Source organism: Humulus lupulus, chromosome 9, assembly GCF_963169125.1.
Source record: "Humulus lupulus chromosome 9, drHumLupu1.1, whole genome shotgun sequence".
Classification (NCBI taxonomy): domain Eukaryota; kingdom Viridiplantae; phylum Streptophyta; class Magnoliopsida; order Rosales; family Cannabaceae; genus Humulus; species Humulus lupulus.
Window position 1 is genome coordinate 122759746 of NC_084801.1, and position 16790 is coordinate 122776535.

Sequence of the window (16790 nt, forward strand, 5' to 3'; positions counted from 1 at the left end):
GGATAGTTCACATCCTAACTATTCATTTGAAGATTTAACATTGATGCACAAATATATTTTACAAAAATGTATTCAAGTGATTATTATTTTTTACCATGGAAGGATGAGATAAATCTTATGAGAAATCTAAAAATGATATTATACCATTGGCAATAATGCAATAAAAGATTGGACATAAAACCTAACACAAATATTACTTTTACCATTTATAAAATACATAGAAAGAGCATGACTAATTCTATATAGATTTAGCAAAAGTAAATATATATGAATGAGATGGAGAAAATTATAAAGATATTATCTATATTATTTTTACTAATTTGATAATACATAGAAAGTGCTTGACAAAATCTATATAATATTAGTAAACATAAATAAAGATAATAAGAGGAAGAAATAGAGATGAACAAAAATAAATCACTCAAATATATAAACTTTAAGCACATGGTGAATCAAAAATACAAAACAAAGTCATAGTGCATATAGGATCATCCTAACCTTCCTAAGAAGGTTAGCCTATTATGCTAGACATTCTCATGAAATTCTAGAGAGAAATGAGACTAAAATTTGGTAGAGTTTTGCTACTTAAAAATTATATAGAAAATGTGAAGAAAGTGTCCCTATTTATAGATGGAGAAAATGACTAAAAAGAAATTAAACAACAATTTGGTGTTTACAAAATAAATCTGAAATATAAACAATAAAATATGATTTTGAAAAATCAAATCTTATTATTAATATTAACTTAGCTATTTTGGTGTATAGTCAAAATTCTCTTTTTCAAAAACACCAAAAAAGATGAGTTTTAAAGCTCAAAATGGTAATTTTGCAAGGCCCAACACCCACAAAATATGGGTTGATGGTGGCTGATGGTATAAGAGGGTTTTGACCCACTCCCAGCCAATGGGAAGGTGCCACGTGGCACTGGGCTGAAGAGAAGGCTAGCTGAAGCTTGAGTGAGGCGTTGGGCTGGAGGAGACTTTGCTGGGCCTGGAACTGTGTTTGGGCTGGCTGAAGAGAAATGTTGGCATGCATTTGGGCTGTTGAAGGCTTGGCTGAAGCTTGGTTGATGTGTGCTGAAGGAGGCTGGTCACGTTGGAGGAAAAGTCATGTATTGCTGGACACATGTCGCGTGGGAGAAGACGCCACTTGGCGCTGTAGGTGGAAGGAGAGAAGAGGTGGATTGGGCTTGGGGTCTTTTGGGCCAAATTTTGGACTTCATGTTGCAAAAATGCCAACTTTTCCTCCTTTCTTCAATTTTATTTATTTCTTTCTTCTTTCTTTTCTTTTTGACAAAATGCATCTTTAATTCCTACAAAATAACAATAAATTAAATTATAATTAAATATTTTCATTTATAAAATAAATCATATTAATTCCATGAAAATATTAATTAAAACTTAATTTATTTTGACAATTAAAATCAACAAATGTGCATTTTTCACCACTAATCAAGTAGTCTCATGATGGGTGACCTCCTGGGAAGTTTTCCCAAGAAGCGTGCGAGTGAGGACAAAGCACGCTGGAAAGACTCGTGTTGGTTTGCAGGGCTAGTCATCATTCAAGGAAGCAGCCATAGTGATGTGGGGCATTATAGTATGGTATCAGAGAAAAATGGTCCTAAAGAATCTGTGGTAAGCCCTAACATGTAAAGTTCATCACCAAGGACGAGCTCGACTCACTATACTGTAAGCGGTTAAAGATTACTTATGAATTTTTGCTTTTTGATAATGCACATTTACGTACTTAGCGTTCTCTTATAATGATCTCTTTATCGCAATAATTCCTTTTTTACTATAAGTTATTTACGTGTGTGGTTCAGGAAATTGAGAATGCGCCCTCGTAGAATAGTCAGAGTAGGACGTGGTCGAGGTAAGGGAAGAGCATCAGTGAATGCAACACAGCCCGAACCGCCACAAGGATGGGAGGAACGTTTTGCGAGAATCGAAGAGACCATTCAAAGACAGAACACAGAGATCAATCAATTGAGGCAGCAAGCTAGGCCACCTGTTGTTATATTATTTTATAATATAATGTAATATTATATTATATTATAATATAATGTTTTAGATTAAATAAATGTGACAAATAGTGTCGCATATTGTAACATATAATAGAGAGTTACAATTTTAGATATATGAGATATATCCAAATAATGTAACATATTTGGTGTTACAAATTTGTAACTTCCAAATATTACCCTTTATTGTGTAAATTTGATGTTACACAACATTGAGATGAATTTCATAAAGCCATATGTGATATGGCTGTTAGAGATATGATTTTAACCCCAATAATGTGTTTTGGGAGTTACAAAATCATTTGGGAGGGTTTGGAACCATTTGGAAAAACAACACATTTTTTAGTGCTGAAAATGGTCGGTGGCCGCGGCCTGTGGGACAGAGGCTAGTGGCCGCGGCCACTAATGTCTTTGGCCGCAGCCACAGGCTAAAAACTGACCATTTTTCAGTTTTTTCAATCTTTGTTGAACGACTCAAAAAACCCAAATAACTCCCAAATCTCATTTTTAATTCCATATTAATCCAATTAAACATTGGTAACAGCCATGGGAGTTGGTGGAATTTGAAATTCAAAGGGTGTAACGACCCAAATTCGCTAATAAGGCTTAAGGGCCTTGATTAGTGTGCCAGGAGGGCAGGTTGGGATTTATGTGTGATTTTATGAATTAAATGCATGATTATGATTTAAAGCATGTTATTTGGCTATTTGTTTAACTGAGATGCATGGCTATGTTTACTAGTATGCATGTAGGCCCGGATCGTGTTAGAAGGGCATAATTGTAATTTTGGCCATGTTGGGCATAACTGTATTGATATGTGATAACTGTATTCTGTGAATTGTACCACGTGGGTGTGGTTGTATTATTGTGATGCACGTGCCGAGACGGTTCTAGAGAGCTCGTTAACTCAAGAGTCACAACGGGATTTCTATACCCGGCTCGGGAGGAGCCTAGGGGTACCTCGGGAATTTTATGGTTAAGTTGAGATTTAGTGGGTAATGGTTATTGGAGATTTAGTAACCTGGGTAACCATTAGTTACTGCTGAGAGTAACAAGTTTTAGAAAGAAAATGGTAGAAATGAAATAGAAATGAAATAGAAATGAAAAGACTTAAGTACCCTTGAGGTTTAGGTGGGAAAGGATAGGCAAGGAGGGGCAAAATGGTCATTTGGTTGGGAATTAGATAAATGGCAGCTGGTTTTATGGGGTACACGGTTTGGGGCTTAACCATTTTGGTCTTGATAGTGTTTGAAGAGAAGAGAAAAGAGAGGGAAAAGCTAGGGCATGAGGAAGAAGAAGAAGAAGAAGAAGAAGAGAAGGAGAAGTTGGAGACCTAGGAGATGAAGGAAGCTTAGGGATGGATTCTCCATATGAGGTAAGGAATTTTATACACATTTAAGGCTTGATTATGTTATGGGTTAAGAATTTGAGCATGGGTTAAGTTTGATGTTTGAGTTTTTATTTTTTTCTGAAATTGAAATCAAGGATGTGGATTTTGGGGATTTGATTGGGTGTTTAGATGTTTTGGTGATGTTTATGGGTTGTTGGATGGTTTATTTGGAGTCTTGAGTTGGTTTTGGGGCTTGGGTGTGAGTTTGGGTTGATTTGGTAAGGTTTTAGCTCGGAGAAAACGCAGGAGAAAACCCAGAATTCTGGGTCTGCGAAGGCGTGCCGCGACACAGGTTTTTCGTGCCGCGGCAAGGGAACCTCTGACTGATGGGTGCCGCGGCACAAGGATGTGGTGCCGCGGCACAAGGCTAATTTCAGGGCATCATTTTTAGGCAATTTTAGGCCTTTGCTCCGGGGGTTCGGGGGATGCCTTCGGGGTGTTGTTCTAAGGTTTTAGGGGTCCCGAGAGTGCGGGATTGGTCCCGGAAAGTGGTTTTGGGTTGATTAGTAATGAGGGATGTTTCTTGTGTGTTGTGACTAGGTTCTTTGAGAGGCTCGTGCTAGAGGACCGTGCTCGCGGCTTTAGTGCATCAGGAGGCTCGGAATGCAGGTAAGAAAACTATAACACCCGAGGTTAGGGCATGGCCCCAGATTGTATTATGTGCAAATGTTTAAACTTAAATGAATCATGATGTGTGTGAATGATTATTTCGAATGTACTATATGTGTGATTATGATGAAATGAGCGGCCGTGGGCCGAGTACGGCGTAGGCCGGGGCGGCCGTGGGCCGAGTACGGCGTAAGCCGGGGCGGCCGTGGGCCGAAAGTAACACCTAGCACATGGGATGCTATATTCAGGGTGGGACCCAAGGGATACATGAGTTATCCTCGCGGTGAGAACCGATACCCCAGGCTTCGGTAAGGCTCTGGGGCGGCTTGGCCGTGTTTGCTTAGTCTAATGATTGACTTGTTTATTATGGATTATCTGTTATGATAAACTGTATAAATTGCATATGTTATGTCCTGCATGAGTTTTCTTGCTGGGCTTCGGCTCACGGGTGCTCTGTGTTGCAGGTAAGGGCAATGACTAAGTCAACCAACCATGAGTACGGAGAGCGTGAAGCGACGTGTACATGTTTGGCCTGCCCGACTGCTTTGGTTGGGGGTTTATTCGAAAATGGCTGTAATAATCTATAATTTTATAATTTCTCAAACTGTAACCTTATTTCAAGATGTAATTAGTTTTCAAACCTTATTTTGGGATCCCAACTGTTTAATAATAGAAGTTTTGATGAAACGATGCATTTTCAAAGATTACAGCCTTAACTTTTAATTAGTCACACTTTTGTTTCAAAAACCTCGGTTAGCGAGTTCATTGCACACTGTTTTGTCTTAAAAACTCACTTAGTAACGGCTCTAAGGAAGTAGGGCGTTACAACTTGGTATCAGAGCGAGCCAAGGTTTATTGGTTCTGGAGATCGACCGAACATGTACGCTCGCTGTCAGTGACAAGCTCGACTCAGGGTTGGTTAGTATGAATGATTGACATGTTTGAATATATGTTTGAATGCCCTGTTTGCCTGCTTATTTATATGGAGCATAAGGAATGAGATGACATATGCATGAGATACTGACAGGGCCTGGCCCTTGACTGTTGCATGTTGAGATTAATGTGTGCTGAATAACATTATTATGCATGTGGATGAAAATTGGCATAATGGTTCGTATATTGAGCGTATGTGGTTAGTTTTCTGAATTAAATTCATATGTTATATCTGTTTACTGGCTTGTATGAAGCATGATGAGTGTGGATACACTTAGTGGTGATAGAGATTTGGTAAGCTATATGTATATCATGGTGGACTTGACCTAGTATATGCTTGGGTGTGCATTATACCTGTGGATATTTGGACCTAGTGGTGGTTTGGTTCAGAGTAGGAACCCCAGAGTTCAGGTGTTGGGTCAGTTTTGACAGGTGGAATTGTGTTGTTGGTTCCTAGAAGGGTTTGGGGACCTGATATTGTGTTGAAAAGGGGGTTTTAGATATAAGTTGGAGTTGAAATCTCCAGTTACCCCTGAGTGTAGCAGCAGAGGGTCACTAGTGTGTGGGTAGCTGTGGAGTTGTTAGTTGAGACGGGATAGAAGAGCAGCAGATTTCTCTGGGGAAATAGCTGATTTCGATGTTTTAACAGTAAGGTGGCCAGTGTTGGTCTACTGTGAGGTATGGACAGATAAGGGTATTACATGAAAGGCTGAAAGGGTGTTAACCTCGGGTTTTGAGGAGAGTTCGAGTTGACAAGGAATTTATCAATAGATGAGCAGAGTTAATTCCACCCTTGGTTAAGAGGATGAGAGATCCTGATTAGAGGGTTGTGTTAAACATTGAGGCAGGGAGATGCCTGGATTTGGTACTCGGGCGGAGGTACTGGCTTAATGGGTTGGAAAGAACCTAGTTGATGAATGGTTAGAAGAGATTTTAAAGACATGATTAGAACCGTGGAGACGGGCAAATGTGTGAGTCTGGTTTGGACTGTTATGGGTAACAACAGCGTAGATCAATGGGTTTGGTGATTTGGATAGTTCATTTCGGAAATTTATACAGATGGATGTATCTGGGATTGGTGGCGACCCATTTAAGGGCATGAGATCTGAAATAGCCTAAGGCATTTGGGCTGCTTTGAGGAAAGAGTTTTTGTCTGCATGTGGATGGCGGAGAGGGCCATATTGTTTGAGGAACTGATGGTTGATGTATAGAGCATGAGTGCTAGAGCCGCAAGGGCGGTGCTTCCTTTGATGGAATTAGTGAAGATAGATTCGTGATAATCAAGTTGAAAGAACCCCGGATAATGTTGTGGCTTTTGGATTGCCAAGAAAAAGGGGAAAAGTCTGACTGATAAGACGGTACTTTTGTTGATAGAACGCAGCGAGGTCGGATTCTCGATTGTTGAGATAGAAGGACCCCAGACAGTGCTTGGGCACCTAATTTGAGATATGAAAGAAGCCTGATTGAAAAGGTAGATATCGAGATGGCGACAGGAACCAGGAGGTTAATTGGTATGCATATGAGGAAGAGGATGCCACCTGAGAGGAGGTCAGGTGAGGGCATGACTTCTACGTAGAATGACTCGAGATGTTGGGATGGATTTCCCATGGTGAGGGAACGGAGAACCAGAGTGCAGCGATACATTCAAAGTTTGAGGCCGAGTCCTCAAGGGTGAGTATGTATCTGACAAGCTTATGCTTTGGTCATGTAGCGAACTGGAAGGATTCGGTGTTGCGAATGCTCCGAGAGGGTGATGGACATAGAGAGGGTGCCTCTATGGTGCCATTCGAGAGGCTGAGGACAGTGATACTTATTGAGAAGGAATTAGAAACTCTGGCAGATGGATTGTTGAGGATGTCATCTGGAGTACGTAAAGGAGACGGAGCTGATCAGTGGGAAAATTATGTGGGTATGCAAAGGAAGATTTAGGGAATACTTCAAGGTCAGACTACGGATAGGATTGGTATAGGGAATGTTGTAAAAGACGGTTTTGGACGACAGAAAGTCTATCGAAGCAATTGAAGGAATCTGAGCCTGGTGTAGCCAGTGTGTTATACTGCGGGGATTGTTGGCATCGTCGGGTTTGAACGAAAAGTACAATGTTGGGTACCAGTGGGGACGATGTCTCCAAGATTTGATCTACGACCTGGTTATTGCCAGTTGGAAACCAAGGATAGAGACATTTCGGAAAATTTTCTATTCTGCACCGGGTTGGGAGTGAGGAGTTGGTAACAAAGATTCTAGAATGGTTCAAGCTACAGCAGCACAGGTAAGTTCTTTAGGCTGAGAATGCGTGAACGGTATGGGTAAGTCCCTTCAAGCTCACGAGCAGTACATGTGGATTACTCCCAGACGGAAATGGTGAGCAATGATTATGCGAAAGACGTTTGTACCCAGAAGGCAGAGTCTCAGGTAAGGTTCTACGGATTGTTGGTTGAGCGTCGTCAGGAGTACTAAGATTAGAGCTACAAGGAGGAAGGACAGGTAAGAGAAGAATTGATCTGAAGCCGCAAAGAAGCTAATGAAGAACGTTCGAAGAATTGAAGGCATAACAAGACTGGTAAGCGCGTCATCTACTGCACGAGCATCTCCGGGAGACAACTACATCAGAGACGAGGGGAACAGTAAACTCGAGGTTAGACGGATTGAGTGGTATCAAATCAGAAAGAAATTCAGAAGACAAGGTGTGATTGTTTAGTATCTGCTAATGCGGGAGTATGCGTGTGATTTGGTTAAGTAAAGAGTGATTTCATAAAGGACCTGATCCATGGTAGGGTTATGGAAATGTGGGAGTGCATCACGGATTATGCACGCCCAGGCGCAGTTGGCGCGAGGGTGGATCGAACCTTGCGGGAGGCGACAGAATGGATCATGGTTGATACACTTGGAACGTTAAGTCGACTGTTGTGTATGGCATAAGGTACTTGAGTTTTGGGTATTAATAAGAAGGTTAACGTTGAGGCCCAGTTGTGGTGAAAAGTAACAGACTGATGATCAGTGTTTGAGTTCTCGATTGGACGAGGGGAAATTTAATTGGAGGCGGAACTCCTAGCGGTAAGGCGCGTGTCAGTCGGGGAATAGCGCCATAGATGGTATTGGGGTGGTCAAAGCAACGACTGAGATTGGCATGATGTTAATAGGTAAGGGTTAGCTGGTGAGCGTCACTGAGCTATGGAATCCGAAGTGTTGACTTGAGTTGAAACAAGGAAGGACCATGTCATGGTGGTACAGTAGGATACCAGGATCGAGTGAAGGATCCAGGTAGGATATGGTTTTGAATAAGGATTCTGAATGGACATCATTCTACCTCCTAGGGTACGTTGCACCGGGAGGGTTGAGCGGGTGACAGAGTTTAGGTGATGTGGTAGTGTATCATGGGAATAGACCACATTAGACCTTAAGTAAGGTATTTGGACATGAAAAGTTTAACTCGGTTGTTTGAGTTAATGTTGGTTGGGTCGAGTGAACTGGCTTCAGGACGGAGCGTCGATGATATCGAATTGAGACCCTTTAGTAGTTTAAATTTTGGAATGGACTTAGAGAACGAAAAGAACAGAGTGGGAACCTGGAATTATCAATTGATTGCAAGTGGAATAGCAGCCTGAAAGTTATCAGACATCTTAAAGAATTGAGCGCTAAGTAGGCGGATACTGGAGGTATTAAGGGAAGCGTAATCCCTGATGAGTTAGTCGTGGTAGCAGTTGCTGGTGTCTGGTTAATGAAACACGACATAGGACATGGTAAGAGGTAAAGGTTAGTGAATACTACGTTTTGGCATTGGTTCAGAGTGAAAGCCAGACAAGTGGTTGGAATTGTTAAGGCAAGAGTGTCTGCCTATTTGAAAGGATAAAGAGCTTGTGAATGGTTAAATTATGAGGAAATAAAGCTCCGGAAGGAAAGAGTTGCATCTCTGCGTAATAACAGACGAGGATCTGTGAGGCGTTCAAAGAAAGAAGGGAGAGTTCTGACCCTTGATTCAACATAAAATTTCGAAGTTGTACTAGGTGTTAGGCCAGCGGGGCCTACAAGCTGATCCCACCTAGTAGAGGTGATGACATTTGAGTATCTATGGAATCAGGAATAAGACAATGAATTGGTCATTGTAATCTAGGCAGACCCTGGGCTTCGGCAAGGTTGCGGTGTTAAAGAGGGGCTATCGAGAGTATGGCTATTAGACGAGATCTTGCGAGCCAAGATTGTTACTCCTGTAAGAGTGTTGTTGAAAAGTAAAGTAAAGGCGGTGGACCTTGGAAGTTATGGTCAGAACTGCGGGTTTGTTGACTGATGTGTTTGGATAAATTTCGAGGACGAAATTTTTATGAGGAGGGGATAGTTGTAACGACCCAAATTCGCTAATAAGGCTTAAGGGCCTTGATTAGTGTGCCAGGAGGGCAGGTTGGGATTTATGTGTGATTTTATGAATTAAATGCATGATTATGATTTAAAGCATGTTATTTGGCTATTTGTTTAACTGAGATGCATGGCTATGTTTACTAGTATGCATGTAGGCCCGGATCGTGTTAGAAGGGCATAATTGTAATTTTGGCCATGTTGGGCATAACTGTATTGATATGTGATAACTGTATTCTGTGAATTGTACCACGTGGGTGTGGTTGTATTATTGTGATGCACGTGCCGAGACGGTTCTAGAGAGCTCGTTAACTCAAGAGTCACAACGGGATTTCTATACCCGGCTCGGGAGGAGCCTAGGGGTACCTCGGGAATTTTATGGTTAAGTTGAGATTTAGTGGGTAATGGTTATTGGAGATTTAGTAACCTGGGTAACCATTAGTTACTGCTGAGAGTAACAAGTTTTAGAAAGAAAATGGTAGAAATGAAATAGAAATGAAATAGAAATGAAAAGACTTAAGTACCCTTGAGGTTTAGGTGGGAAAGGATAGGCAAGGAGGGGCAAAATGGTCATTTGGTTGGGAATTAGATAAATGGCAGCTGGTTTTATGGGGTACACGGTTTGGGGCTTAACCATTTTGGTCTTGATAGTGTTTGAAGAGAAGAGAAAAGAGAGGGAAAAGCTAGGGCATGAGGAAGAAGAAGAAGAAGAAGAAGAAGAGAAGGAGAAGTTGGAGACCTAGGAGATGAAGGAAGCTTAGGGATGGATTCTCCATATGAGGTAAGGAATTTTATACACATTTAAGGCTTGATTATGTTATGGGTTAAGAATTTGAGCATGGGTTAAGTTTGATGTTTGAGTTTTTATTTTTTTCTGAAATTGAAATCAAGGATGTGGATTTTGGGGATTTGATTGGGTGTTTAGATGTTTTGGTGATGTTTATGGGTTGTTGGATGGTTTATTTGGAGTCTTGAGTTGGTTTTGGGGCTTGGGTGTGAGTTTGGGTTGATTTGGTAAGGTTTTAGCTCGGAGAAAACGCAGGAGAAAACCCAGAATTCTGGGTCTGCGAAGGCGTGCCGCGACACAGGTTTTTCGTGCCGCGGCAAGGGAACCTCTGACTGATGGGTGCCGCGGCACAAGGATGTGGTGCCGCGGCACAAGGCTAATTTCAGGGCATCATTTTTAGGCAATTTTAGGCCTTTGCTCCGGGGGTTCGGGGGATGCCTCCGGGGTGTTGTTCTAGGGTTTTAGGGGCCCCGAGAGTGCGGGATTGGTCCCGGAAAGTGGTTTTGGGTTGATTAGTAATGAGGGATGTTTCTTGTGTGTTGTGACTAGGTTCTTTGAGAGGCTCGTGCTAGAGGACCGTGCTCGCGGCTTTAGTGCATCAGGAGGCTCGGAATGCAGGTAAGAAAACTATAACACCCGAGGTTAGGGCATGGCCCCAGATTGTATTATGTGCAAATGTTTAAACTTAAATGAATCATGATGTGTGTGAATGATTATTTCGAATGTACTATATGTGTGATTATGATGAAATGAGCGGCCGTGGGCCGAGTACGGCGTAGGCCGGGGCGGCCGTGGGCCGAGTACGGCGTAAGCCGGGGCGGCCGTGGGCCGAAAGTAACACCTAGCACATGGGATGCTATATTCAGGGTGGGACCCAAGGGATACATGAGTTATCCTCGCGGTGAGAACCGATACCCCAGGCTTCGGTAAGGCTCTGGGGCGGCTTGGCCGTGTTTGCTTAGTCTAATGATTGACTTGTTTATTGTGGATTATCTGTTATGATAAACTGTATACATTGCATATGTTATGTCCTGCATGAGTTTTCTTGCTGGGCTTCGGCTCACGGGTGCTCTGTGTTGCAGGTAAGGGCAATGACTAAGTCAACCAACCATGAGTACGGAGAGCGTGAAGCGACGTGTACATGTTTGGCCTGCCCGACTGCTTTGGTTGGGGGTTTATTCGAAAATGGCTGTAATAATCTATAATTTTATAATTTCTCAAACTGTAACCTTATTTCAAGATGTAATTAGTTTTCAAACCTTATTTTGGGATCCCAACTGTTTAATAATAGAAGTTTTGATGAAACGATGCATTTTCAAAGATTACAGCCTTAACTTTTAATTAGTCACACTTTTGTTTCAAAAACCTCGGTTAGCGAGTTCATTGCACACTGTTTTGTCTTAAAAACTCACTTAGTAACGGCTCTAAGGAAGTAGGGCGTTACAAAGGGTGTCTCTAAACTCTATAAATAGGAGCCTATACCTCACTTGTAAGACACAACATTTCTATCCATTAGAGCACTTGGCTAGAAACACCTTGAGGCTTGATAATTCCATAAAGCTTTTCCAATATCTGAGAGAGATCCCTTAGTGCTTGAGTTAGGGGGAAATAAGCTATTGGACAAAGGTTTTAAACTTTGTTCAAGTTGGTGATCCCCAACCCTCTTCACTTAGGTTGTGTAAGTGAGAGTTTTCTTGTATTTCTGTTCTCCATTTTATTGTATTGTTTTCTTCTTATTATCTTGTTCTTTTTACTTGTATTTCTTGTTCAAGAGTTGTAATCTTTTCTTTTCTTTTGTTTCAAACACTTTACTTTATTTGTAACATTTTGCTTAGAGTTGTATTTTACTATTCTCTTCTTCTTCATCTTCTTCTTCATTTTCTTTGTTTATTTGTAATTTTCAGTTATAGAGTTGTAACTCTTTTTAATCAATCATTATTTATTTGTAATATATTGTATAGAGTTGTAATTTTTATTATTTCCATTGAGGCAAAATACATATTTTCCTAACACCTGTAAGGTCTGAAGCACCAATGGTTAGGAAGCCACCTGCCATTGTAGGGTTACCGGTTGTGGAGAATCGTATGGAGCCCTTGTTTGAAAGGTTCTGAAAGCAACACCCGCCAGTGTTTAAAGGCAGCATCGATCCAGTCCAGGCTGAGAAGTGGATCAGTGGGATGGAGAAGATCTTGAACATGATGGGAGTTCAAGGCAATGAACGAGTGGTGTGCGCATCTTTCATGCTGAGAAAAGATGCTCAGATTTGGTGGGAGGTAGTGGAGCAATCACGGGATGTTAACACTATGGATCGAGATGGATTCAAACATGTGTTTAATGATAAATAGAGCTATAAATACGTGCCAGGCTTTTTCTAGCACGGCACGAGCACGAAAAAATATGGGCTTGGGCCAGGCACAACACGAATTGAAAATTGGCACGGCACGACACGACATGGGCCTGAGTACAGCACAGCACGACAAGCCCGAAGGCACGACACGATAAAAAGCCTGATATTTTGACATTAATAATGATAATAAATTTTTATTTGTCAATTATCTATAAATTAAAATGATAATAAAAGTCTATTGTTTTTCTCAATGTTTATATTTTATAATTATATTAATTTATTTCAAGATTTGTGAGTTAATTTTTTTTAGCATTTATTAGTAGGTATTCAAATTCCAATAATTATCTAATTATCTTTGATATAATTTTGTGTAAAGTATTGTTAAAAAGTATATTAAAATATCTAAAACTATAATTTAAACAAAGAAATGTATTTAGTTTGGTGGTGAGTTCATTGATTGTTTAAGAGGAGGTGGAGGGTTCAATTCTCCATCCTCACATATTTTGGCAATAATAAAATGGGCCTAAAAGTGGGCTGGCCTGACTTGGGCCTGACAAGGCACGAGCACGGCACGACATGGGCTGGGCTGGGCTTACTCTTTCAATCATGGGTCGGCTTGGCCCGACACGAATTGAATATGGGCCCGACCCGAATTATTCGGAGGCACGAAAATGTGGACTGGGCCGGGCTGGGCTGGCCCACATTTGCAGCTCTAATGATAAATACTACAACTATGCAGTATTAGCAGCAAAAATGGATGAATTTACCAAGCTGGCTCAAGGTAATCTCTCGATGACAAAATATGCACAAAATTTTGATCGGTTGGCGAAGTTTGCCAAGGATCTTGTACCTACTGACAAGGTACGAGCGGACCGGTTTGTGAGAGGTCTGAAACCAATGATAGGTCGGGATGTGGAGATTGTTTCTAGAGGTGTTTTCACCTATGTTGAAGTGGTGGAAATGGCTCTTACGAATGAAAGAAGCGAAGAGAGAATCTAGAAAGATAATGCTGCTAGAAGGGATGCCAAGAAGAGTGGGGCAACCACCTCTAATGACAACAGGAAAAGGGGACAGGAGCAGCCAAGCCAAGCGGGAAATGATAAACGGCCCAAGCCCAATAATGACTACCGTCCTGGTGGAAATGGTGGCAGAAACATTCCACCTTGCCCTAAGAGCACAAAACACCATTCTGGTAAATGCAGAGCTGGAGTTTGCTACAAATGTGGGAAGGAAGATCACATGAAGCGCAACTATCCGACATGGGAACAATCTGGCAATAAGGAAGAACAAAAGAAGAATGACTAGTACGTCCGAGCCAGAGTCTTCACCATCACCCAAGCTGAAGCTGAGGCAAGCCCTTCCGTCGTAACAGGTCAGATCCCTATGGCCAATACTACATGTAAAGTTATATTTAATTCTGGTGCATCACACTCTTTTATTTCTAGTAGAACTGTAAATGTTGTAAATGCACCTAGTTAATTATTTAATGTGGGGTTTGGGACTATGTTACCTTCCGGGGAAATTGTAATATCTAAAAATTGGGTTAAAGTTGTACCTTTATGGATAGATGGGAGGGAATTGTATGTAGACCTGATTGTATTAGATTTATCTGATTTTGATGTAATTCTAGGAATGGATTTTCTTTCCAAATATGGAGGATCTATCGACTGAAAATGCAAGAAAGTGGAATTTGCACCGGAAGGTGGAGATCCATTTGAGTTCGAAAGCATAAGTAAGAAACCCAGAACTCCTATCATATCAGCGATGAAAGCCAGAGAAATGTTGCAACACGGATGTTTAGGGTATCTCGTGAATATGGTCAATGAAGCCGAAAAGACAAATGAGACCTAAAGAGACAAGAGTTGTAGCTGAGTTTTTCGATGTCTTTCTAGAAGAACTGCCAGGTTTACCTCCGCACATGGAGATAGAATGTGTAATCGATCTGATGCCCGAGACAACGCCAGTATCTCGAGCACCATACAGAATGGAACCAACAAAATTGAAAGAGCTCAAAACTCAATTGGAGGAATTACTTAAGCTGGGGTTCATCAGACCGAGCTATTCTCCTTGGGGCACACCACTTCTTTTTGTCAAGAAGAAAGACGGGTCTATGAGGATGTGTATTGATTATCGGGAGCTGAATAAGGTCACAATACATAACAGATATCCTTTGCCGAGAATCGATGATCTGCTCGACCAACTTTAGGGGACCAAGGTGTTTTCAAAAATCGATCTTCGGTCGGGATACCATCAGTTGAGGATCAAGAATGATGATATATTAAAGACAACCTTCTGAACCAAGTACGGGCATTCCAAATTTCTGGTGATATCATTTGGACTCACAAATGCCCCCAACATCTTTTATGGACCTCATGAGTAGGGTTTCCAAGGAGTACTTGGATCAGTTTGTCATTGTGTTCATAGATGATATATTGGTCTACTCCAAGACAGAAGAAGAACATGAGGAGCATTTACGTCTGACCTTGCAACAATTAAGAGAGCATCAGTTGTATGCCAAATACAAGAAGTGTGAGTTCTTGTTATCAGAGGTTGGTTTTTTGGGTCATATTGTCACCGCTGGAGGAGTGAAAGTAGATCCTGCAAAGATTGTTGCAGTGAAAGAATGGCCAAGACCAAAGAATGCCTCAGAAGTCATAAGTTTTCTGAGTTTGGCGGGCTATTACAGGAGGTTTGTCGAAGGGTTTTCGAAGATAGCCACATTGATGACAAAATTGACAAGAAAGAATCCGAAGTTCACTTGGTCAGATAAATGCGAGTAGAGTTTCCAGGAATTGAAGAGTCGACTTATATCAGCACCTGTACTTAGCTTACCCTTAAAGGATGGACATTTTGTGGTTTACTGTGATGCGTCAAAACAGGGGTTAGGATGTGTACTGATGCAGTCTGGTAAGGTGATAGCCTATGCCTCTAGGCAACTGAAAGATTATGAACAAAGGTATCCGACACATGACCTGGAATTAGCAGCGGTTATCTTTGCACTGAGGATTTGGCGTCACTATCTCTATGGGGTGAAATGTGAGATTTACATCGATCACAAGAGCCCCAAATACTTCTTCACCCAAAAGGAGTTAAATATGAGGTAGAGGAGGTGGTTGAAGTTAGTCAAGGTTTATGACTGCGACATACTATACCACCCCAGTAAAGCCAATGTTGTGGCAGATGCACTTAGTCGCAGAGGGTCGAGAATGGTTTCTTATTTACAAGGAGTATCAAGGAAGATCCTGGAAGACATGGAATGAGATGGTATAGAACTGATCACATGACAACTTGCAAAGGTTACACTTCAGTCCACCTTGTTAGAAAGGATCAGGGAAGGGCGGAATGCAGACAAGAAGTTGAGTGACCTAAAGCAAGAGATGCAGGATGGGAATGCCAAGGATTTCACTATGTCAGATACTGGATTAATCAAATTCAAGGGGTGTATTTGTGTGCCAGACAGTGATGAACTGAGGAAAGAGATTCTGGCGGAAGCTTATACTACCCCACATCCAGTTCACCCCGGGACCACTAAGATGTACCACGACCTTAAGGTATTGTATTGGTGGCCGGGAATGAAAAAGGATGTAGTGGAATATGTGGCAAAATGCTTAACTTGTCAGTAGGTTAAGGCAGAACATCAAAGACCAGCAGGGCTACTACAACCGTTGAATATTCCTATGTGGAAGTGGGATAAGATATCTTTGGATTTTGTGACGGGGTTACCTAGGACCACAAAACAGCACGAAGCAATTTGGGTAATTGTGGATAGGTATACCAAGTCGGCTCACTTCCTACCAATGTGCATGGCTTATTCTATGGATCAGTTCATCGAGTTGTACATTACTTATGTCCTCCTTAGGGTTTCACCTCTAAGAGGGGTGAGGAGATTCGAGAAGAAGGGAAAGTTGAGCCCTAGATTTGTGGGATCGTTTGAGATCCTAGAAAGAATCAAGCAGGTGGCCTATAGGTTGGCCTTGCCCCTGCACTGTCTAGTGTGCATAACGTATTCCATATTTCCATGCTGAGGAAGTATGTGTCTGATGGAACTCATGTACTGGTTATGAGGATCTGGAACTGGAGACAGACTTGTCCTATGAAGAACAGCTAATTCAGATTTTAGACAGGAAGGACAAGGTCCTGAGGAGCAAGACTATACCTTTAGTTAAGGTACTGTGGAGGAACAGCCAGGTCGAGGAGGTGACCTAGGAGTTGGAGGTGGATATGTGAGCTCAGTATCTCGAGCTGTTCAGGTAAAATTTCGAGGATGAAATTTCTGTAAGGAAGGGATAGTTGTAACGTCCCAAAATTACCTAATAAGGCTTAGGGCCTTAATTAGGGGGCCAGGATGGCAATA

General features: G+C 41.6%; 1 protein-coding gene across 1 annotated transcript; it reads left to right on the plus strand.

Moving 5' to 3' along the window:
• Positions 1 to 14781: 14781 nt before the first annotated feature.
• Positions 14782 to 15216, plus strand: LOC133800001 (uncharacterized mitochondrial protein AtMg00860-like). The gene has a single exon (XM_062237985.1). The coding sequence runs from the start codon at positions 14782 to 14784 to the stop codon at positions 15214 to 15216; it is 435 nt and encodes a 144-aa protein (XP_062093969.1).
• The last annotated feature ends 1574 nt before the right edge of the window (positions 15217 to 16790 follow it).